This window comes from Simochromis diagramma, unplaced genomic scaffold (genome assembly GCF_900408965.1).
Source record: "Simochromis diagramma unplaced genomic scaffold, fSimDia1.1 OVJJ01000334.1, whole genome shotgun sequence".
NCBI lineage: Eukaryota > Metazoa > Chordata > Actinopteri > Cichliformes > Cichlidae > Simochromis > Simochromis diagramma.
Genome location: NW_024386764.1, coordinates 3,483,303 through 3,507,413, shown reverse-complemented (window position 1 = coordinate 3,507,413; position 24,111 = coordinate 3,483,303). Strand labels below are relative to the sequence as shown.

Sequence of the window (24,111 nt, the reverse complement as noted above, 5' to 3'; positions counted from 1 at the left end):
CTCAGAACGGCCAAATATGGCCTGTTCACTCCAAAACTTAAGAGATTCCTCCAGGAAGGCCCAGGGCTCTGCACAGCACTGCAGCAGAACACAGACTAACCGAGTCGACACCCGTCACAGAACAAATTACCCCCATGAGCTGATCAAAGAAACTGCTGGGGACGTTTCTCGAATATTCCACCACAATAACGCAATTTCTGTGAGCTGAGATTCAGGCTACGTGGGGTACATAACATATCTAAAGTAGCGTGGTTTTCATCAGGATGGTGGTTTCTCCTCATCCTAGTTTAAAAGTTGGGCTGTTGGACCCTCGAAAAACATCTAGGCCACATCTGGCAACTTTTCAGATGCTGGGAATCCCTCGCAATTACGTTTCGGGGCTAGTAGCACACGTTAAAAAGCTCTGAGAGCTGGTGCAGCTCCTCTCCCCTCCATTTTTCCCATTAATCAGCCAGCCTGCCAGCATTCCTGGCTCTCAAGGGAACCACGCTGTCCTACTGAACTTCAGACAAGCAGCAGAGCTGGAGTGGGCAGGCGAATGAAAGAGAGGCTGACAGAAACTGGGTAAAAGGACGAGGGGGGGGGGGAAAAAGCATCTACAGTTTGTCACCGCCGACCAGACAAGGACAGCTGGCAAGGAGGCCACTGAGCTCAGAGACAGAGAGGGCTCCTCTATACTGACATCAACATGCTTCACACACCGACGGCTGAGACACTGCAGCTGCTCAGTCCAGTCAGTGTGTGTGAGTGTGTGCGCGTGTGTGTGTGTGTGCTCGCCTTGGTTTGAATGTGCAAAGCTGCAGGGAGGGGTGGGGTGACTCATCATACACAGGGAGGAACAGACTGCAGGTCAAAGATCACAGGAGGAGTAAAACCAAGGGTCAAAATCAATCCCTTCAATTCCTTTATTTGTTTTTTCCAGTCAGTTTGCTGCACGTGTGCATTCACACTTTCTGACTCATACAACTGTCAGACGCCGGCTCCTGACAAAAACTGGCGTCAAAGCTCGCTTTCAAATGTCAGGCTGTCAGTGGAGCTGATGCAAGGTTCTGTAAGAAAACTGGAGCATATGTCATGTTAATGGCAGTGCGGTGCTTAGCCGGCAGTCGCACAGCTGCAATTACATAATGCTGTATGCCGGCACAGGTCTTATGTTACATACTGGCATTGTGCGCTGATTGCACGGGTATTGTGGCTTTCATTAAGGCATTGTGCAGACACTCCTTGTCTCGCTTACTATTCATTTCAGTCTGAGGAATCCCATTTCCATGCACACAAGTGACGTTATCCACCATCACCCCCTCTGACCCATATCTTTACGAGCACTGTCTGCTGGCCAACTGCAACAGTCGAACTTATCTAACCGAACGACCTGCATGACAGCAGACTACAAAAAGAAAACATCATGTGTCTCAATAAGGTGCCGGGCCCACAGACTGTATGTGCAAGATGGACAAACAGCGTGACATCACACACCGGTCAGTGAGGCCCCGCCAGTCTTAAAGCCTTGAGCTGTAGATTTTAGGTTGTACCGTGTCAGTGCCTTGAAGTGATGAATAAGCAGTGGCTGTGACTGAGCAAGCGAACGACGCTGCACGCTCACGTGGTAACACCACATGACCTGCCCTCACTCTTTACCCCTTAAAGCTCTTTTCTGAACTGAGCGGTTTCTGTCATATATTTCAGACCTGCCTATAGAATAAAATGACTGGGTTTGTATTAGAAGTTAGTGAGGGTGGTCCCTGCCTATGCACACACAAGCCATTCTAATGGTCATCAAACTACGTCTTTATTGATATATATATATACTGAAGAGTACACAGGAAATCATCAAATGTTGTCTTTATGGAGGAAGGAGCTACATAGTAACCAGCTTCAATGAGACCATAAACTCATCAGGAAAGTGTTTGGCGCTTGCTCGGGTCACTTCCTCAGACTTTTTTTGCAACTAGAGAAGTCGTCCTCTGCTGGGTATGAGAAAAAAAATGCTATTTAGGTTACCATGTTATCATTTTATCTCTCGGCGCGACCACCACCTGCTGCTATCACAGCTTCAATGTGCCATGGCATCAGTTCACCGACTGTCTGGAACTCTAATGGAGTTCTGTCTTCGTAAATTTGATGTTTTGGTAAATTGGCATTTTGTGCGTTGGTCCAAAATGTTCCACTGAGTGACTGTGAAGCCACAGAGTGACATTCACATCATTTTCATGCTTGAACCATCAAGCGAGACCATTGTGCCTTCTTAATGGGCATCCTAGAAGAAATCACTGTCACAGTCACTCAGACAAACTCTGTCTAAATACATTCGACAGCCACTTTATTAAGAGTAACTTTTCAACTGTTTCTTAATGCAAGTATCTAATCAACCAATTATATGCCAGTTATATGAAGTTCAAACTGAGCATGAGAATGGGAAAGAAAGGTGATTTAAGTGACTCTAAATGTGGTTGTTAGTGCCAGACGGGCTGGTCCGAGTACTTCTGAAACTGCTGACCTACTGGGATTTTCCCCACACAACGGATGCTGGAAAAAAAATGGGAGAAAATTCCTTCTTGATGTCAGAAGAGAATGGCCTCTTCAAGCTGGTAGGAAGGCAACAGTAACTCAAATAACCACTCGTTACTACCAAGCTATGCAGAAGATCACCTACATATCAAGCCTTAAAGCATAAGACCGCACCAGGGTCCGCTCCTGTTAGCAGTTTGCACAGGCTCAACAAAACTGGACAATAGAAAACTGGAAAAATGTTGCCTTGTCTGATGACTCCAGTTTTCTGCTGCGACATTCGGATGGCCGGGTCAGAATTTGAAGCATTGATCCAATCCTGCATCAACACTTCAGGCTGGCTGTGGTGGTGTAACGGTGGGGAGGATATTTTCTTGGCACACTCTGGCTCCCTTAGTAGCCATCAAAGGTGTAAAAAAAATAAAATAAAATAAATTACAACCTGCAAATCAATTTCTACTAAAGTATTTGCTGAAGTGATGGACAGATATCTGCCGATGCGAGCTCCTCTGTCAGATGGGGAGCAGATACTCTCATCAGCAGAAAGACATCCTGCCAGCACAGCAGCAGCTCAGGCTGCGGTGACGATAATTAGCTGGCAAGCATCTTTCCACTTCCCAAAGTGACTCCACACCATGCTACATTTCTTAGCTCCCCTGACCTATGACTCACAGTAACACACAGCAAAGCCATTACAGATTTAGATGTATACCAAGACTGCCACTAACAAGCCTCCTGAAGTAAATGGTAAGCTATCGATTTGGGCTTGCTGGCTGCTTCCACATTGGTGTGATTATTGTAGCCAAGCTGAGACAGGGAAGCACTAAATGATACATCAGCCAAGAGACGAAAACCTTAATAGCTTTGAAATGATCGAGGTAACTGCACTTTAAACAAAGTACAAAAAGGTATCAGTGAATTAAATGTTTTACGAGACCTTTAACACGAGAACATGCCCACTGAACCTTTGCAGAAAAACGTTCTGCACTGCAACTTCCGCTGCATTTCAAAATAAGCACCTGAACATGTAATATTCTGCAAAACCGTTCAGGGTTTCAGATTTGCAGCTTCAAGATCAACAGCCACACAGCATCAGAGTACTCCCACTCACTAAAGCTGCATCTGATCAAAGCACCCCGGAGTCCGAGCTCAGCATTATCCGCTGCAACTTGGGCCAAGAAGGGCAACGTTAGACATCTTCCCCAGTCTGAAGCTGCGCCGTTGCAGCGATGAAGTTCAGGCACGGTGCCAAAAACTTCAGCAACGGTGCAGGAAGCAAGTTTTCTTAGCATCACATTGAATTGTGTGGGGTTGAGTTGTCCCAAAGCAAGGCTACAGCTAAAAATAATACAAGTCACAATGTGGCGCTTAAACCCCTCCCACACACACATACAACCAGCTGCTGTAAACAATGATCAATAAATGACAAGCTTGTGCATTCTAGATGAGGGTTTGTGTGGAAACCATATAGCCATAGAGGTTCACTGGTGTATGTACTTAGTGTATCACTAACTCACAACACTTACAAAAACAGCCCATTTCCCTTTACGTGACACAAACATCAGAAACAGTGCTGCAGTCATTCCAAATCCAGAGGCCAAATCCTGCTTGAGGCCTTCCTCTTACCTGAGGTAAGCACCGCCTAACAACACAAAATCAGACAACAGGGGTGCTGTCCCACTGCGACAGCCCTCCCATGCTCAAACCTGACACTTTGTTTCTTGCCAGGTTAGCATTGCTCCAAAGAGCAGAGCTCAAAAAGGTGATTAGGTGGAGATTTGGTGTCCCCTTCCCATGTTGTTAAACGCTCTGACTCAGCTGACAGGCGTGCAGACGCCGCCCCGGAGGCTGTTTCCTGAACGTCCGAACTCGCCTGAGCAGTAAAGGGTGACTGCAGCGGTGCTTGGTGGAAACCCTGAGTCAGAGTGGGCACTGCTCGCAGACGCATCCGTGACAGCGCACAAACCACAGAGCCTAACGTGACAGAAACAGTGACCAGAGCAGCACATGCTGCTTTTAGCTGGTCTGCTGCACGTGCTTCCATTACTGCCAGGCAGGGAGGAGCAGCTCTGCAGCTCAACCCCCCCTCAATTAGCAGCTTTGCAAGGGGGATACTTATTATGCACCACCCATTCTCTACAAAGCTCCCCGGTGTTTCCCTGCACAGACGACTGCAGTCCGGGGCTTTCCAGCCCGCAAAATACATCTGCTGGAGGTAACACAGCCGGCAAACATCTAAATACACAGACAAACTTATTTACCCAACACACAACGAGGATTTGCCTTTCAAAACAATGCTATAGTCAGCCTGACACCTATACTTAGAAAGAAGGAGAAGCCACAGAGTTTTACTTAAAAAGCTTTCAGAGGTTTTTGATGAAACACTCAAATATTTACACAAAAATAAAAGCAGAGATCTATTTTTACTTCATCACATTCTCTCTCCTATTACAAACAAGCGGTACACGCTCTACTGTACATCTGCCTGACAGGTAAAATCCAAATTACACTTCGCTTTCGACCCAGCCGGCCCCCAGCATGACTGAGATTACATTCCAAACCATCAGTCATGTGTCCAGTTTCAACAGAGAGGAGCTCTAATCTGCCTTTGTGGAAAAAAATCAAGTCCATATTAATCCGATTAGGTGCAGAGCTCCAGGGAGCGGTGGTGTGTCGCAATGCATCGATGACATCTCTGTTCTTGGCCGAATCATGTGAGAGAAAGGAGCGAAAGAGCAAAGATAGCATCTCTACAGATCGCGAAGGTCAGAGGTCAGACTAAAAGATGTGTAAACACCTGATTGCTTCAGGGAGTCAACACAATGCTGGAATACTTTTTGCTAAAGGAAAACAAACTTCATTGAAACCTTGCTAACAGACATGTAGCACTGTTCCACATAATGGGCATAATGATAATGTTGTGCTACACAGTAGCTTTAGCAAAAAACTGAGCCACCTAGAACTCTGAAATTAACCTTTATTGAGCCAGGAAGTGAAATTATTGAGATTTTCCTGTGAAGCCTCGATGCTAACCACTGATCTTTTCCTACCTTTCTTGTACTTGTGGATGGGAAGCTTCTTCAGCTGATCTTTGCGCAGGCGGCTCCTCCGAGCTCTGTGTCGATCCTGGACAAACTTGGTGATCTAGTCGAAGCACAAATAGAGCAAAACTGTCAAAATGAGCGCAAACCACACACAGATCTTGTGCAAGTAAAGTCAAAGAAGCTTAAATTTACAGTGCATAACAAATTTATTAGACCACCTGTCATAAAAACAAGAAACTGCTCAAAAACACGTTTAAAACTTTTTAATGTTATTGCTATTTATTAAGCAAATAAACTGAATTATTATTTTCGTACCAAAATTTGAGCTAACACGCTGGACATTTTTGAGAAGCCAAAAAAAAGAATCAAGCATAACATTCAACCATGAAAACAATGTCTTTCTGTTCAGGGATGGAAGTAAATTAATGTAATTTGGCATTTTAATTAAAATTAATAATGTACTTTACTATTTTTTCTGCTTTTCTGTAAAACTGTCAATTCAAAAATTCATGATTAACAACAATAATTACAATTCAGCATTAAAACTAACATTTCGATAAAGGCTGACGTCTGGTGCCTGATGAAGAACAACGTTTTGGGATTAAAACTTGGTTTTCCTAAAATAATTTAGAATTATTTTTACAGCAAGTAAGAGTCCTCACGAGGAAAAAAGCCCTTTCAGTATCAGACCAGTGTGGATTTGACTGTTTTTACTTCTTAATCATCAAATCGATGGCAGTAAAACAACAAATTACTATCCATCTTTACACAAGTTTAGTTGTTCCTTTGTAAAATGCTTTAACCCTGAGTTAAAATGAAGACATCTTAAATTTACCAACCATAAAGACCACAATGAGGATGAGGCAGATTCCCACGATGATGAGGAAGGGGATCAGGTAGTATTCCAGAGGCAGACTGAAGTCTGGCAGGAGGACCACGTGGCCGCTAAAAGAAAAGCAGAGCGCTGTCAGGTGCAGGACGGGTAAACATTAACCTTTTCACAGACACGCATTATGCTGGTGACTGTGACCTACACCAACAGCACTCTGTTATAGCTCATTGCTGTGAGCTGCCACATTAAGGAGATTCCCTTTAGTGCTTTTCAGCTGTGTGACAGTCACATAAAGGTCCCCTTATCAACATAATGACATTTTATTTCAGTCAGAAGTCTCTCTGCAGCAGACTATCTGTGCTTCAGGCAAATATGTAACAACCAAACTGGCCCACGCTGACGCAAATATGCCAATACCATGTTTGGTGTTCGTTCCCCTGGCTGCGCAGCATGTGGGAATAACCCTCACGTATTAGGATGTATCTGACACAAACACCAACCGAGTTAAGGTGGAGAAATGAAACGTTAATGTTGTGACCTCTGAGCTCATGTGATCGGCAGCGACAAGTCCTCCCCTTGATATATTACAGTTCACGCTGCGCATTTTGTTTTACAGTAACAACAAATTAAACTCCTGGCTGGAAAGCAAAGAATGGCCGGTGAGTGATCCAGCTTTATAAAGCAGCCAGCTCTCCTCTACGTGTTGAAAGTAAGAATTGTTCATAGTGGAGTGTGAGAGGAGCCGAGCAGGAAGCTGCTTCTATTTATACTGATGGGCAGGAAAAGAAAAAAACAAGAAGAAGAAAATGGAGAGATTTGGGTTTGAGCTTACCCCTTGTCATACATGTAGTCCTCTTTCAGAGTATTGGCAGTCTCCTCACCCACAAACACAGACGGGATAACCAACTGCTTCATGATATCCACTAAAAAAAACCCAAAACAAACAAAATGGATAAGTTACATACATCTAGAATTACTCAGTTACTTTCAGTTGCAGCTTTTAAAGCTCCTTTCTGAGCACTCAAAGTGCGTTTTTACTGCAAGTCTCATTCACCCATTCACACACATTTCACATGTTCACACACGCTGATAGATGCATCTAAGGCACATGTGGTGATCGGCATTTTGCACAAAGATACTGAGACAAGCAGGTTGGCGGAGCCAGGGTTTGAACCACTGTCCTTCTGATTAGAAAACAACTTCCCCAATAAGTCAAATACTTTACACCTGAGCGTTTGCAAACATCGATGCATCCTTTTGAAAGATTTTTTTTTTTCTGCCTGTCCCATTTGGATCTTTAGCCGTCAGAATTGTTGTCTGAAGGCCAAAAAAAGATGCCCAGTGGATTTACTTTACCAAGTGAATCATCATGGCCCTGCCATATTGGTCCATTTGATTGACCCTTATTATACTTATGTATTTATTTTATTTTCAGTTGTTGCAAACGGGACAGACATGACTGGGCGATAGGACAGGGAGAAAGAAAGAATGAAAGAAAGAGAGGGAGAGAAATACAAATTAGGGGGGAGAAGAGACGGTGAGAAAGGAGGGAAGAAAAAAAGAAAGAAAAGCAAACAAACAAAAAAGAAAAAAAAACACCTGGATCACCTGTCAAGAGAAGAAGAAAAAACAGGAGAAAACAAACAACAAAGAGCAACATAATAAATACAACACCATCACAATAAACTAGCTGACAGTAGATACTAAATTTTAAATGTTATTGTGCAGCACGCAAGATCGACAGCGCACAATGTGCTTTGAGGTAGCAGCCAAGAAAGGTGTAGTTTGTGTCTGTGAACACCTGTGTGTACACCTGTGTGCATCAGCACACTTGTATTCAAAAGGTTTCTCCATGTAATGATCTGCTAGGGAGTGTGGGGAGCCATAGCCCCGTCCCCGAGGGCATGAAGCAGGTATGGAGGAGATCCAGGCCCCAGACATCCAGAGGCCCCAGAGTACGAGGACCCAAGGAGGACCACCAGGGGGGCAACTGTGCCACCCTCCTGGGAAGAGCTGAGGAGAGCACCAGACGAGGGGTCACCAAGCAGCCACGGAGCCGAGGCCAGAGGGGGTTGCAGTGATGTGCCCGCGGGCTCTGCCGGCAGCCAGCTGTGCCAGAGAAGACCGGGCCCCAGGCCCAGAGGCCAGAGGGCGCCCCACGCCCCTGGTGGCCGCTTGGCGGGGCCCAGCTGGGCCACAGGCGCCAGGCCCCGCCAAGCGGCCACCAGGAGTGAGCCGGTACATACATGAGCGCCCAGCCCCAGACACCAAGAACCACCAACGCACCAACGTCTGAGGGCATCAGCCACCGGCAGGGAGTGTGGTGAGGAAAGATTTTAAAGGTTCACCAGCTGCTGAGTTATGCCGCTGAACAAAGACCAGAGAAGTGTTTGTGCAGAGTGAAGCTGATCTTCTTGCTATGAAAATTCACCCATTCATTATTTCTGTCCTATCACACATTTGTGTTACATGTTATGATATTGTAATACAAAAGTGATCTGTGTGACCTTGAGCTTCGACACTTAATCCCAAATTTTAGCATTACTGAGCTGTTAGCTTCACAGGACAGACATCCAAAAAGGAAAGGAGGTCCAGACTGTTTGGCCACCCAACAAGCACCCATTAAAGCACTGAACTAGATAACAGGAGCATCTTACCATCATTGGATCCCATGCCGATTAAGTCATCCGACTCCACATTGTGAACAATGGCTGCCTTGTAGCCGGCTTTTTGGGCATTGAGGACCTGAAACAAACAAACAAAAGGCAAAACCGTTTACATCCGATTGTCAATCTGAAAAAATTTGTGGTGGGGGTCAGGTGGATAAAAGTGACAGCAGTATATGTGATAACAGCAGTTTCTGTCATATACTGTGACCAAATTAGATTTTCATTATTTAACAGAGCAGCATGAAGCATGTGGTACCGCTCAACATTTTTGTGGCTCACTCTCTAGAAAGACAAGCAGCATAAACACTGAATGAGCTTTAACTGAAGATACAAAATAGGAAGCTTCCAAGGAAACGATGGGAAACGGGGCACAGAGAAAGCCACAAAGTATTTGTAATGGCTACAGGTTAAAGACCATATGAGAGTCCAATGATGTGAAGATACCCATAATAGTAATTACAAAAACGTATTACATATATTAGTAGAGATTGTATCTCTCAGTTGGCTTGGGAAAGTCTTGGTAGGAGTTGATGAGAAGGAGTAAGTGGACAGGGAGAGAGAGGAGTCTGGGCTTCAATGCTCTGCCTGCGGCCCTCTCAACCAAGGCTCAGATGAACAGCACGAATAAAAAAGAAAAGAAAAGATATTTAGACTGGAATGGCTTTGTGTCCTGATGCCTGGTCTGCTTCAAATGTGCTACAATTTCTTATTTTATTTATAACAAACAGCCAACATGGTTCAATCTGATACCCTACAGGCGCTTTTCTGTGCTCTACAACAAAAACAAGCCATGACTATCAGCCATCAAGAATAAGTAAGAACACAACATGTAGTAACAAACACAAGCTTTGCATTTCAATTCTAATTGGACAATTTATTAATACTTTGCAATGTAAATCTTTAAAAATACTATTTGCATTAGGCATGTACTATATCGTCTAATCCGCGTTAATACCAATATAAAACTTACATGATGCAAAACTGTCATGTCGCGATATTGTGTGAGCAACGACGAGTCAAACCCGGGCATGTCTGACAGTAAGAGCTGCGTTTCAGCGTCAAATGATGATTATTTTTCCCCCTACAAGGGAGAGACTTCAACTGTCTCCATCAAAACACAGGACTTGAAAGGTTTTCCTGCTGAAGGTGGAAACCATGAGGCAAAAAACACAGTTGAGTACAATCAGCCTATGCAGGCGGGCAGCTAGCAGCTGCTGATGTGCGATGCAAACGTACACAAATGACTCAACCAAGCATGACTGCAGCACTCAGAAGTTAGAATCCATATGACGGGAAAAGCAAACAGTGCATGGAAATCACTGATGCAGTAATATGGAGGTAAAGCAGGGCTTTAACCAGCTGGTTAGAAAGTGCCACCCACAGCGTGACTTTTTTTTTTTCCCCAAGTTTTATTATGTGACAATATCATGCAGGCCCTGAAGAATTACAGTGTTAAATTATTGTTCAAATAAAACAGGTGTTTTCTACTTTTACTTAAAATTTCCAGGGAAAACACTAGTTATTACCTACTACACTATAATCCTGCTGCTGGCACCTTTTTTTAAAATAAAAAAAGAAGAAGAAGAAAAAAAAAAAAAAAAAAAAAAAGCTCTGCAAACTGCAATAAAAGGTCACTCAGATTTTTCCTGCATCGTCACAAATATCCTGAAAATACTGTGAGTTTGAAAACAGATATTCGTTATCATGCAATACTTTAATTTAAGCCAGGCTGAGACAGTACTGGCCATTTCCTTTAGCCAAAGACTATTATCATGTGCTTGTATGTGTTTTCAAGTGTTGCATAAACATCCCACCCTCATCACACTCTTATTAATCATAGATGTGTACCCGCCCACCTCTTCTACAAAACAGACGCCTGCACTAGCGCGTAACGTGTTTACTGCGTAGGTCAGTGCAGCAGCTATGCTCTGAAACCTTTTTTTCCCCCTCTTCATAATCTAGAAATGTCCCAGGCCAGGGTTTTTCCAAAAACTTGCCAGCTTTGCGCAGTTATTTTGGACAAAGATTTTTAGCGTTTAGGCAAACACACAGAATAGATAGTCTCCATCGTTTAGGCCGACCCCAAAAACTCTGGGTTGTCTCCCGTCTGACAATCCAGTACTCTAAAGGGTTACATATTTAGATGGTTTAACAATTATAAATGAGACATCAGCTTAAAACAAGAAAAAAAGAGAAAGTAAACTAGACTTTAATTGTCTGGTGAAATCAGAAATACAAACCACATGAGAACCTCCTGTAGATTATCACTATGATGTCTGTCCAGACTCTTATATTATTTGGTCAAGACTTTGAATTTAATTAAAAGGTCAAAAGGTAAAAAGACAGACTTACGTTGGGCCAAACAAGCCGATTCTGATAAAACAAACTTGTGAGTCTACACAGCAGACAACATTTCAAACACGGACAAATAATTTTCTGAAAACCGCACGCTTTCAATACAGCAGAACATCTTAACAATCAGCACAGCTTCATGGTTGGCAAGAGCAGGCATAATGCCTCTGGTCGCTAGATGCAACAGGTGTGAGGCGCGCACACACACGCGTACACACGCACAAAACATGAATAGACAGAGTAAAATAGGGAACCTTCCTGCAGCAGTCATGTGTGCTGCATTAGGGGATGTGGGGAAAACTGATGTAATGCGATCTTTCTTCTGTGAGGCAGCTTTTATGGGCTACAGTATCCTGTACAGCCATTGTTGTGGCTGATGTGGTGAAGGAAACGGGATGTGACGATATAATCTTAGAGTGAATCATTAGGTATTCTGACACGGTCAGAGATAGTGGGACAGTAGATGCTTCCTCTGAAAGTTAGAGGGGAAAAAACATGCGTCAGATGACGTAACATCCTGAGGGAGTCATGGAAGCTAAAGCAGCCACAGCGCTGCCGCTCCTCAAGAAATACATTTATAATCTCATTTAGCAGAGTGGAACAAAACTAAATCTATCTGCAATTCTTGGTTGTGCTGTCCCGCTGGGGGCAGTCACAACTACCATGGTGGTGTGGGGAGGGTGGGGTTTGGTTTGCAATATTTAGGTGGGTGAGAGGATGACTGGCAAGACAGAAAGTTTCTCTGTAGGACAAAGTAATAGTCCCTGCTATCCAGCTCACCCCTCAGTATTCTTAAGGATTTGGCAGATGATGGAGCCTAAGCAGAGACAATATATTTGGCAAAGCAAAGAACGCAGGTTTATTTTTCTTAAATACGATTCGCAACCTGAAGCCACTGAAGAACTGCTGATGTGAATAATGAGTCAGAGCATGTGACCTGAAACATGAAGGAGAACAGAAAGAGAGGACTTTGGGCCACAGTGTAAAATATCTGAAAGTCGTCTGGAGTGGGGTAAGGGGTGGGGTGAGGAGGCGGGGTGGGCCGCTCACACTAATCTGAGCGATGATTGGTCGTGAGTATTTGTGCCAGCTGCGCTGTTCAAGTAGGGCTCTTTAGACAAGCATTGTACTCCGCTATGATGCAAGCAAATCCATTAAGACCTTTGTGTGTGTGTGTGTTATTGTGGCCTGCATGGACACCAACGCTGAGCAGCTCTGTCTTTTGTGTGTTCCTTGTCATAGTAATTTTATGCACAAGCATACGTAAAAGCTGCGTGTATGGCAGCCGCCGCATTGTGATTCCATGTGTTTGCCTCTGAGGCTGCATTGTGTGGAGGTATCAATGGCTCCTGTGTGCGAGCGTCTGGAGGAAAGCTGTCTGGAGAAGCGGAAATACAAGACACTGCACCTACGTGTGTGTGTGTGACTTTGGTTCATATCACAAAGCTGTGATTTTCAGTCTTATGTGATGGATTAACTTCTTCTGGACACGTTTAAGACCAATTTATCAACAGGAAACATCACTGAAAGCCACCATTACACTCAAAGCGCTCATAAAAATATGTTTATCCTGAAAGAAGTGATTTCTGTAGCTTGTTCGTCATCTTCACTTGAGGCCAGCAGCTCTAATGCCACATTAGCGGTTAGCAGCACAACACTTCTGAATCTCCCAACCAAACTGTGTGGGGCCAAAGATGCATCATGTATAATGAAAGCGCTGGGTTTTAACAGGGCAGACTAATGTGCAGGATAGAAATTATGAGGATGTCTCTGGTTCAGTTGTTAAGTTAAGGTTGCTGGAAATGAAGTTGCATAAATGGGAAAGTGCAACAGCTGCCAGACGCCAAAAATACGGCCAAAAGATAAACAAGTAGGTCGTGCTTTACGTCTCGTCTTTACGGAGCATTCTTCAGTGCGTGTAGGGAGTCATTTAACTTGTAGGCTGTCTAGATGCCAGTTTGTGGTGCAGCCAGTCGGCCTGGGATCTGCAGAGGAATTCAACCTCTGCTGCTGGCTCACCCTTGTGTTTGCATGGGCAAAGATAAGGACATTCAGTGCATTCCAGAGAGGAAGGAGAGAAACAGGGAGGTGTGTGTGTGTGTGTGTGTGTGTGTGTGTGTGTGTGTGTGTGTGTGTGTGTGTGTGTGTGTGTGTGTGTGTGTGACGAGGTGATGACAGGAGGCAGAAAATAAGAAGCCTCTAGGAGTAATAGAAAAACAGAAATTCGTAGTAAAAGTCAATGTGATGAGAAACAGAGATAAATGATGATTTCTGTTCTTTTTCAAACGTCTGTGGAGGATCACGGTGATCATAACAGCAGGTATCCTCGTGCGATGATACTTAAGCATCAAATCACTCCAAAAAACATCCAATTTGGTTAGAATGTAGGAAAAGTTGCAAACTTAAAAAGAGAGAGGGTAAGTGTAGATTCTGAAGGGTATCGCTTCATTTTTTTGTCGTCATGTGACGGCATGACTTGGCTCTAGAAACTTCTAGCTCTGGTCATTTTTTCCCCCGGTTCTGCTTTCCAAAACCTTCACATCATTTTCTTTTCTTGTACCAGCACACTTTGGATTCCAAACAAAGCGCAGCGCGGCTTGTTTTCTCTTCTCGGCACCCCGTGGTGCACATCGAACCAATTCTAAACTGGGCAGCAGTGCAGACGGTGAAGGTTTATTTGTAAAACTGACTAATTATGGCTTTTTAAAAAAAAAGGCTGATTAAACTCGACTTAAGAGGCTGCTGTTTTTGGAGCGCTGCGAGTGAACTTAACAAGATCCAGGAGGTTAAAATGTGGCATACGAGCGCACAGTGAAGGCAGAAATTTGTACTAAAATGAATACAGATGTGAAACATGCACATGAACTGATGATGGATTCTAATATAATTAGATCAAAGACAAAGCAATATATTGAGCATTAGGGAATTAAGAACAGATTCTTGTAGAGAACTGATTTCTAGTAGTTTAATTCCTTGGAATCTTTAGTCTTGTCTTTATAAATGAAATTTATAAAGGACAGGAGCACAATGGTAACGTGGAAACTGCATCCACGACAGAAACAGCTGCATTTTGTTGCTAACACAACTTTGAGTCTTTGCAAGTACCTGGACAAACAGCATGCTAACGCTAAACTAGCCAAGAACCCAGAGTGACGTTAGCTGACTGATTGCTAACCCCAGCCCAGCAGCCAGACGCTCCAGATACCTCCAACATGCACAAACATTTGACCCACAGCGTGTAATGAATTTGTACAAATGTAATGTCTTTTATATGATTCTTAGCGATGGTAGTGTTTCTGCGAGCAGAGCCGATGAGAACCCACTGAGAATCGATAAGGAATCGAATCAATAAGAGATATTCACAATGGAACCACCAAATTCTAATGAATTCCCATCTTTATTTCCCATCATTACTGAAGTTTTTATATTGGCCTTCATTATTTCTCTAATCTTTTCTAAAAGTAGATCTAATAAGATTCTGACCATAAGAAGATTCGACTGGTCCTTTTGTCCAACCAACTACCGTCCAAAAATGTCACTGAAAAATATCTCCAAGAGAGAAAAAACAACAAATCCTCGAAGCTGAGGACCTGAAACCAGCAAATGACTGGTATTTTCCTCTCATCAACACTGCTGAATAAATTAATAGATCGCCTAATTGTTTGAGTGTTTATCCAATCAATGATTGCAATCAAAACAAATGACGCAGATAAATGCAAATAAAGCTGAACAATTTAAATTTCCCTGCAAATGTCTTCTTTCTTCCGGACTCATCAGCTTTAAGAGTTTGACCTTCAAGCAGGAAGGCTGAAGCCACCTGGAGGCCAAAAGCGGCCGAATTCTGCTCTCGTATCGAGCTGCTTCCTGTGAATGAATCAGACTGTGTGAATGTGAGGGAAGGAAAAGAAACGCGCTTCCAGTCAACCGTAAAATGGTGGAAAAGGTATTTCAAAGTAGCTTGCTACTACAGGTCACTGCACCTTCGATTACTGCGGAAGAGAGAGAGTGTGTAAAAGCACACACACTCTCTCTTCTAGCTCTCAGCTGACTGAAGGTGTACAAACACTGGCCAGAGCTGGACTTGACTTGTTTGGACACTAAGAGAGACACAGTACACCAAACTGTGCTGCCTTACAAAGCTATCAGGAATGTGTTCTGTTACATGCATGTCACAGAATACACAAAAAAATGAATTAAAAAAAAAAAAAAAACTATTCATATTTTTTGCAGGATTCAAGAAAAGAAAATACAGCCAAGTATATACCGCTGTGCTGCAGTTACACCGGCCTTCTTTCTGCTCACATACTGGGATCTCTAACACAGTAGTGTGGAAAGAGACTGCTGATAGCATCACTAACTACTGCTGCATCACCACTGCGTGTGCGTGTGAAGAGTTACTGCATCTTCACTCTTATCTATCTGCTGCCAGCACTGCATGCGGTCCTGTAGCAACAACACTGACTTGTCTTTCCTCTTATCCTGAAGACATGCTTTTTGCCTCTTTATCTATTTGACTTCCACTCTCGTGTCTCGTGCAGTCAACGACAGCGTGGAGCTTGTTCGGAGTCGCTCAATTTGCATGGAGCAGTCTTGACCTCAGCTCTGTGTAAATGAGTTTGAGCAGCACAGGACATCTTGTTCACATTTCTTGCCTTAAATGATTTTAAAAGCTAGACAATGCAAGTTTTTTTGCAAATGTGAGCTTCCCATTACTGCAGCTCCAAATCAGGTCTTAACTGCCTTCTTCCTCTCTGCCTCTCTCTCTCTCCCATTTTCTCCCCTCCTGCTCCTTGTTTTCTCCTCCCACCCATCCCTTCCCTACAAAACACCACATTTTTCATTTCCATCCCTTTCTCTTCTCTAAATTTAACCTCCTCCTCTCCCCCCTCATTACCCTTGTTATATCACCCCGATGGCCAGCTTCTTCAGAAATACCCAGCCCCTTTGCTGATATTTCCACTCTCATGCCTTTATTATACCTCCCTGCCCTCATCTCATTCAACTCCTCAGGTTTCCTTCATCTCACTCTCCCTCCCTCCCCTCGGGTTTTCAGAGGAATGCTGGGCAGAGCTGGGTTTTAGTTTCAAGGTCCAGACTAGCGATTAGATAAAGAGTTCAATAAATCCGCAAACTGCAGGGTGGGGCCATGTTTTCGCTGATAACACATTACAGCTTTAATTTGTGCAATCCAAGCCTGGGTTTGAAAGAGACTATGTTTGAACTGAAGGTATTGAAGTGTGTTTGTCTGTAACTGCACATATGTTTGGATGTTGTTGTTTTTTTTAAATAGCTGCTTGTATTAATGCAGATATGTATAAATGTGTGTAGAGTTTTACCTGTAACTAGAAAGGTGGAAAAGGAGAACAAAGGTCAATGACTGAAACATGGAGCCAAATCAGCTTTCTAAATTAGTCCATTTGTGTGCAATTAAGTGCATTACAGTTCCTTTATATGTGAATATAAATGGATCTGTGCCTAGATCTGCAGCTTAAGCAGATTCCTGCCACAACAAACTGCAATGGATATAAAACAAGCTCCAAAAAACAAAAAAACCAGGACCCTCTCACACACACACACGAGCTAGTCATACATCCAGTCAGCCATAGTCATACCCTGTCATAAGACTGAGTGAGTGTGTGCAGGAAGCTAGATCATTGTTTAAATAAAGACTGAAGACTGTGTGTGTGTGTGTGTGTGTGTGTGTGTGTGTGTGTGTGTGTGTGTGTGTGTGTGTGTGTGTGTGTGTGTGGTGGGGGGCTTGGGGGCTGTGAGGTCACTGCAACACAAACAGGCTGTGCACCGAAAAGTATTTACTGTAAGGCAGATGTGGGAAGCAAGGTTAGGAGGGGAATTACTAGCCACCAGAACCAGTGCTGACCAACTTTGACTGTGGCGTTGAAGGAAAAGTCAGGAACTGTGACTTTTCAATGTATTTATATTTGTACTCATATCCAGGAATACATGGACTGTGTTATTCCACACACAGCCACACAGGGCTAAAGATCAGTCAGCAATCCCCTGGTAACCAAGTGGGAGGGTCTTTAAGGAGAGACTTCACCTGCTGGCAGATGGGTTGCTGTTACAAGGTGAGATTTGTCACATGGAGACTGGCACATGGATACAGTGTTGCATTAAAACCCTCCCTGTGACTGATGTAGTTTGTATAGAAGAGGCGGTATGGAAGTTGTGCCTATTGAAGGCAAACATTCTCCATTTATGTTTCCAAGTCATTGCAGCTCGATGGTTAGCTAGCAAGTGTTTTCAGAAAAGTTTGCCTCTTTAATATCTGTAATCAAACTACGGGCAGCCATGGCAACAATCAACCAAAGGAATCGCAAGGAGGTTCCCCAGTCCATCTTTACGACTGACTTTCACCTAATAACAGACAGCAACTTTCAGCAAGTGTTAGAACCATTTAATTGTTTGTTTCTATTGTTGTGCATTTGGACAGGAGGAAGCCGTTATCTTTTGAGTTACTGCAGTTATACAGGAAGAGGTTCATGCATTCAGTGAAGCGCAACAGTTTTTGACCGCGTTTTCTGCAGCAGGTATGCCGGCAGTGACAATCTGGAGTTGGGGTGCATAAGTCGAATGAGAGCTGTGTTATGACTGTTACATAATTTAAAAAAAAAAAAAAAGACTAGCAGGCACAAAGATGTTTGGACTTGCGTACAGATGTGGGGCACGCAGCAGAAACTGCTTAGGTGATGTGACACCAACGTGCCAGCTTATTGGAAAGTCGTTACAGAAACCACTCACCAAACTGTTGGGGAATACACATTTTTCCCTAGAAACCAATCGTGGTACCGGGGGTCGCCCGTCAGCATCTTTAGGATGATGTGACTGTGCCTAAAGCGATGAAGTTTAACCGGTCACCCGTTTATCGCGCTTTTCCTTCACTGGATTTCTGCAGCAACATTTTGACTTGGTGAATAAGCACTTTGTAACTTCTCATCGACACAGATCACATAAAAACATCTGCTGAATTTACTCTGTACAACCCATTTCCACTCAAAATCAGTGTAAGCTTTTAATGTGACAGTGAACAGGAAGACAAATCCATTACAAATGTTTTTATTATAGGGATTAATAGAGTAAACATGCCCGAATTCAAGACAGTACTTCACTGTTGAGAGTTACAAGATTGTTAGACTCAACTTTGGCTTTGATTTTGAGTTTTCTATTCAGACTAGTAAGAAAAAAACTTTGCATTAGTTAAAAAAGTAACCATGTAAGAAATTTAAAAGTAGAATTACATGGATATGGGTTAAAACAAAAACATGCCCTGGGCACTCATTACATCTTCCTGAATCAGGATATGTTCAGAGGAAACCTTTAGTGCCAATTTCCTTTATTTCTTAAAAATACTCTTTAATGACTTTTGAGTTCATGAACAACAAACCAAAGTTACAATTAGTAAAGTAACAATGTGAGCCCTAATTATATGCCAGTTTTCTCCAACCATGCTCTTGAATCACATCAGTACAGGGTTACAGGCTATGTTTAACTAAACTCTGGTAGCAAGAGGCTTTTTAATGGGAGACGTGTTTGATGTGTAATCTTATCGCCTGGATTTAGCAGCTTCCTGACAGAACAAAGAGCTTTTGCGCCAGACTGAATGGTTGACTTTAAGCGGTAAGTTTTCGAATGAATCATAGCACGACTTAGGTCAATGATTGGGAATTTTCCACCAGACAGAAAGCTGTCAGCTCTACCTGCCACAGTTGTTGCACAAACATTACCCAAAACCAGATAAGAGCGAAAACATTCACAGACTGGATCAGTAGGAACCGTTTAAACCAGAAAACAATCACACAGAGGGCAGCAGAGGGACTGACTGTGCAAAAGGACAGCTTATAGGAGTAAAAGAAGAGTCTGTATTACATAACTAGAATATTATATCGCAACATATACAGACTTGTTGTGTGTGTGTGTTACTGAAGGGGAAATGGGGGGGATGGATGGTCATTCAGCAAAGGATGAAATGGGGGAAAAAAGGAGGGGATGCTCATGGATGAGAGGGGGAGGAAAAGGGTATAGAGTTTCCTGTCCCGTTCCCTCTCCTCCTCCCAGAAAGGTCACCAATGAGGCGCTCCACACCACCTCAAAGAATCCCAGTCCACAGGAAGTGCAAACCCTCGCTCTCTGGAGATTTATTTACAAAAAAGAAAGAGAAAAAAAGGCCATGGAGGAATGCTTTGCTCTTACACACACACACGATGAGCAAGCATGCCTGTTAACATCCCTTCACCCCTCCCTATCTCCGATCCTGCTTCAATACAGACTCCTACGACCTTCTCTCTCTCCCCCTCTCTCTCTCTCTCTCTCACACACACGAGGTGCTAACGCTTGACGAAGGGTTAAGTGTGCGAGTGTCTGTTTTATTGGCATTACTGCCACAGGATCCATTACAACTCTGCGCTGTTGATCACCGGATGCTAATGGCTAGGTGTAATAGCTGCAGGAGGCTGCAGAAGGACAAAGAAATAGAGGGCAATAGGACGAAACTGCAGGCATGCAGGGGTGACACCCCTGCACCCCACACATGCAGACACACACCCCCACAGATGAGCGCCTGGTTTCAGTCAAGATGGAATCTATTATTCCTTTGTTTCCCTGCAGCTTCTGGAGGGAACTGAGCCCAGCTAAGAGGGAGGAAGGGTGGGAGGTTGTGTGTGTGTGTGTGTGTGTGTGTGTGTGTGTGTGTGTGTGATAGGGAGGGAGGGATGCAAGAAAGAGAAACAACTGGGAGGGTGATTGAGAGAGTGCTAAGGGGAGGGGGCAAGCCACATGTCTGTGTGTGTCTCCAAGTGATGATGTGTGTAGATGACCAATCATTAAGGTCGAAGTGAGACCTCACAGAAAGAGGGAGAGCGAGACTGAGGGGGGGAAAAGGAGATTGGAGAGGTGATAAAGAAAGAGAAGGAGACATAAAGACGACCTCCCCCGACACCCACACCCAGAGATTACTGACAAATGTCTGTTTACTCTCATAATTATCAAATTGGGCTTTATTAGTTTTCACTAGTTTTAGCCTTTATCTTTATGGTGTTGCTGTAAAGTTTAAAACTATTATAAATAGTAAGTATGTGGTTATAGCAACAAGAATCAGAACTCCTTTCCTCCATCCATCCACAGCTTTCCCAATGAATATTTTTCATATATGTATATTTTTGTCCTTTTTATGGAACAGATGTCAACAAACATGATTACAACATGTGCATGAGTCAAATCATACGTGTTTTGGTGGCATACTCATTATTATTATGTTATCAGGGACACCAAGTACAGCAGCTTTAGTATTTGTACTCATCACTGGGTTGTTTTTTTTTGTTTGCGATGCTGTTTGACATCACAAGCGTGGTGGGATGCACAGTTGGCAGCTAGTAAGGACAAGGGAAATTCTGGCTTAAAGTAAGATGGCAAGAATTAGTGAAGCTTTAACACAATAATAATTTCAATTTAATCAGAAGAAGCTGTGAAATATCAGCAGCTCCAAAAAAATTTAAAAAATTAATTATGACTAATTGCTGATGATTCAGTCTCTCAAGAAACACACACGGTTAAAAAAAAACCCATTATAATTAATTTAAAAATCTCAGCTGCTCCATAGGAGGGTCACAGAGGGTTAAATGGCAGCTTATGATGGAGCAGAATATGTGCATTGTGTATATATCGTGTGTGTGTGTCTGACACACAACTATGTGGAGTCTGGTTACAATCCAGCTCAGGAAACACCTCACTGCCCTGTCTGTCAACATGTTTCTGTGTGTGTGTGTGTGTGTGTGTGTGTGTGTGTGTGTGTGTGTGTGTGTGTGTGTGTGTGTGTGTGTGTGTGTAGCAGTAAGACCTTATAAGGCTACATGGCTGATGGCTGCTCAACAGTTTCAATAGCAGGCGAGAAAAAGTGAGAGAGATGGCAAATGAAAATAAAACGAGTTTAAAAAAGGGGGGGAGGGGGGAGAAAACAGGAAATGTGAGACTGAATGAATAAAAAAGGCACAACCCAGACGGTATAAGGCAGAGCGGGGAGGGTGAGGAGGGGGGAATGGAAAAGGTAACAGTACAAGAAAAAAGAAAAAAGAGAATGAGACAGATAAATGGAACAAGAGGCCAAGAGGCTGCATGCCTTCCTCTCCTTTAGCTCATTACTCATCTTAATGCTGCATCTCTTTTCTCTCCTCTCTGCTACTCCAAATCTGTGAGCAACAGGCAGTGTGAGGCATATCAGATTTAACACTTAAAAACTTAATTTGGGCACAGATCATCCAAAATGGTCAGGTCAGGGTGCCCCATCAATAGTAAAATGCCAAATTATTCTAATGACTACTCTTGGCTATTCTAATGTCAAAGTTGATGTTTTTTTTATTCAGAGAGGAACCGTAAAGTTTTTGGCAGAGATTCAGGATAGATGCTGTTCCTGACGAACGTCTTTATGGAAACTCATATAGCAAAAATGTGTCCTCAAGACCTCTGGGGAAAAAAAGGGCACATAATGTTTGTGATTTGTATTTGGCTCTCATCTTACAGATGGATTTTATGTGGGAGGGAATAAAGTCTGGTGAATACTTTTCCACATCTGCGCAAATCAATAAAATGTGTTCGAAACCTGAGCCATTTAAAAGCAGCTTAAACTCAGAGTCACTGTAAGCAACTCTTCCCCCTGACAGTCACCCAAACAGTCAATGAGGACAGAGGGAGTTTTGATTGGTCGGTTGGTCACAGGACGAACAGTGACCTCACTGATGGACACTCAAGCCAGTCAGTCGCAGAGCGACGTTATCAGCAGCTCCTAGTTACACATGACAGGAAACCCCAAATGTGGGTTTTTAAAAAGCTAAAAGATGACATAGAGCCCCCTCAAGCCAATTTGAGCTTAAAAACAATAAATTATCCCAAAGCTGGCCACACGAAATAGCCAGTCGGATGCTCGGTGCAGCGATATGAAGCTTAATCACATTCTCTTTAACCCCAGAAATGTATTTAATCGACTCATAGTCTAATCCATTGAATTAGCAGCTACTAGTCAACTAGAAAACTCCAGGGGGGCAGCTTTATTACATAGATTAGTCTGGATTTATCCGAGTTTAGAAGCTCCCTCTCCTCTTTAAACTGACAGGTCAGGATTACAACATGATTGACATTACTCTAACTCTGCTTTACCATTCGAGGGAAACAACTACGCTCCCAACACACTTGACTTGACTGATGAGGATCGGCTCTCGGGCCTCTTTTGGGAAACTCATTTGGGAACCAACATTTTTCAACTCCACACATCAGGTATCACACACAAAGCTGCAGGAGGAAAAGAAAGAGGCAGGAAACTGTGTTTAGGGAAATGGCCTCTTCCTGTTTTTCTGCCCCGATGAGCTGATCTAGGAGTTTTGGTAAGAATCCACTCAGGAACACCACCTGCTGACACGAATGCGCTGTGAAGCACACAGTGGCAGGGCCCTGACCAGTCTACAGCTGCTGAAATAGCGTGCGTTTTCTGTTGCTCTCAGTGCTTTAAATGAGCATTCACACAGGAAGCAGTCAAAATCATTCAGTGCAATTAGAATATCACAGGATCTGCTCAGGGTATGCACCTTAACAACAGGACTAGAGATGTTCAGACAAGGACTCAAACACAATAACTGGGGTAATATACTGTGTGTGATCGTTGGTGTGAATATGGTACCTTGATGTCAAAGTTGCATTCAAACCGCTTGATGAGGACGATGAAGTTGCCCGTCAAGTTTTCCTTCGGCGGGGGTTCGATGGGCTCGCAGGCATTTTCTGGTCGAGCGCCAATCAGGAAGCCCTGTGGGGATATTATGAAGGGGTAATGTGACTTCCATCCAAATTTATCTGTATTTGGTTCACTTATATCACAAGTTAGACAAGAATTAGATCACGTTTTCAAACTTCAAACATATCTGAGGTGCCTTTTTTCAGTCCTTTCCAAGATTTACATTGTAGGCGAGATTTCTGGGATCTGCGTGTGCCTGCGTGTGGTTAACATGCGTCAACAACAGAGTTTCGTTCCTTAATCTAAAGCTTTAAACCTTTGTCCTCCTAGATAAGCAGCATCCATCAAGAAAGCTGGAGAAAATAAACTGCTGGTTTGCAATATTGGTTCGCAACCCCTACATGCACCATATTCATGTGACATTGTGATGCATGTATAATGAATGCAGAACTTTCCACTGGAATGAAGACACATACATATTACAGTCAGCTACATATCAAGGATGCTGTTGTTCTCAGACGGTCTCAAAAATCTGATCCTCTTTCTTCTTCTCTGCTGCTGCTTCCTGCCTTAGTAACATAGCCAACAACAGCTTTGAAGTGACGGACGAGAAGAAGATAGTGAGAAGAAAGAGAAAACCTGGGAGTGATAAAAGATGTACAAAAGCACAGACAGCAAAAGACACAAAAGATAGCTGCGGACAAAATAGGAAAACCAGAAAAAAAAATTGAATGGAGACAAAAATAGAAGTGACTAAGCAAAGAACCAGATGAGATGCACGGAGAAGAAATCAACACGAGGAGAGCTATTTCAAAAACCTCTGCCGCTTTAATGGAAGTGTAACTAACACCAGTGTGTGTGTGTGTGTGTGTGTGTGTGTGTGTGTGTGTGTGTGTGTGTGTGTGTGTGTGTGTGTGTGTGTGTGTGTCTAAGGCAGGGTGGTAGACAGGAAGTGTGAGCTGCTGTGGGACTTTG

At 43.4% G+C, this 24,111-nt stretch overlaps 1 protein-coding gene across 2 annotated transcripts in view; it reads right to left on the bottom strand.

Moving 5' to 3' along the window:
- The window catches only part of rnf13 (ring finger protein 13), a 39,927-nt gene that overhangs the window by 2,565 nt on the left and 13,251 nt on the right, over nucleotides 1-24,111 (bottom strand). For both annotated transcript variants that reach the window (XM_040032070.1, XM_040032078.1), the window contains exons 4-8: nucleotides 23,086-23,208; nucleotides 9,042-9,129; nucleotides 7,217-7,307; nucleotides 6,392-6,497; nucleotides 5,559-5,652 (exon numbers count right to left, since the gene is read on the bottom strand). In XM_040032070.1, the coding sequence (XP_039888004.1) occupies nucleotides 5,559-5,652; nucleotides 6,392-6,497; nucleotides 7,217-7,307; nucleotides 9,042-9,129; nucleotides 23,086-23,208 (502 nt within the window). The remainder of the gene's footprint in view (nucleotides 1-5,558; nucleotides 5,653-6,391; nucleotides 6,498-7,216; nucleotides 7,308-9,041; nucleotides 9,130-23,085; nucleotides 23,209-24,111) is intronic.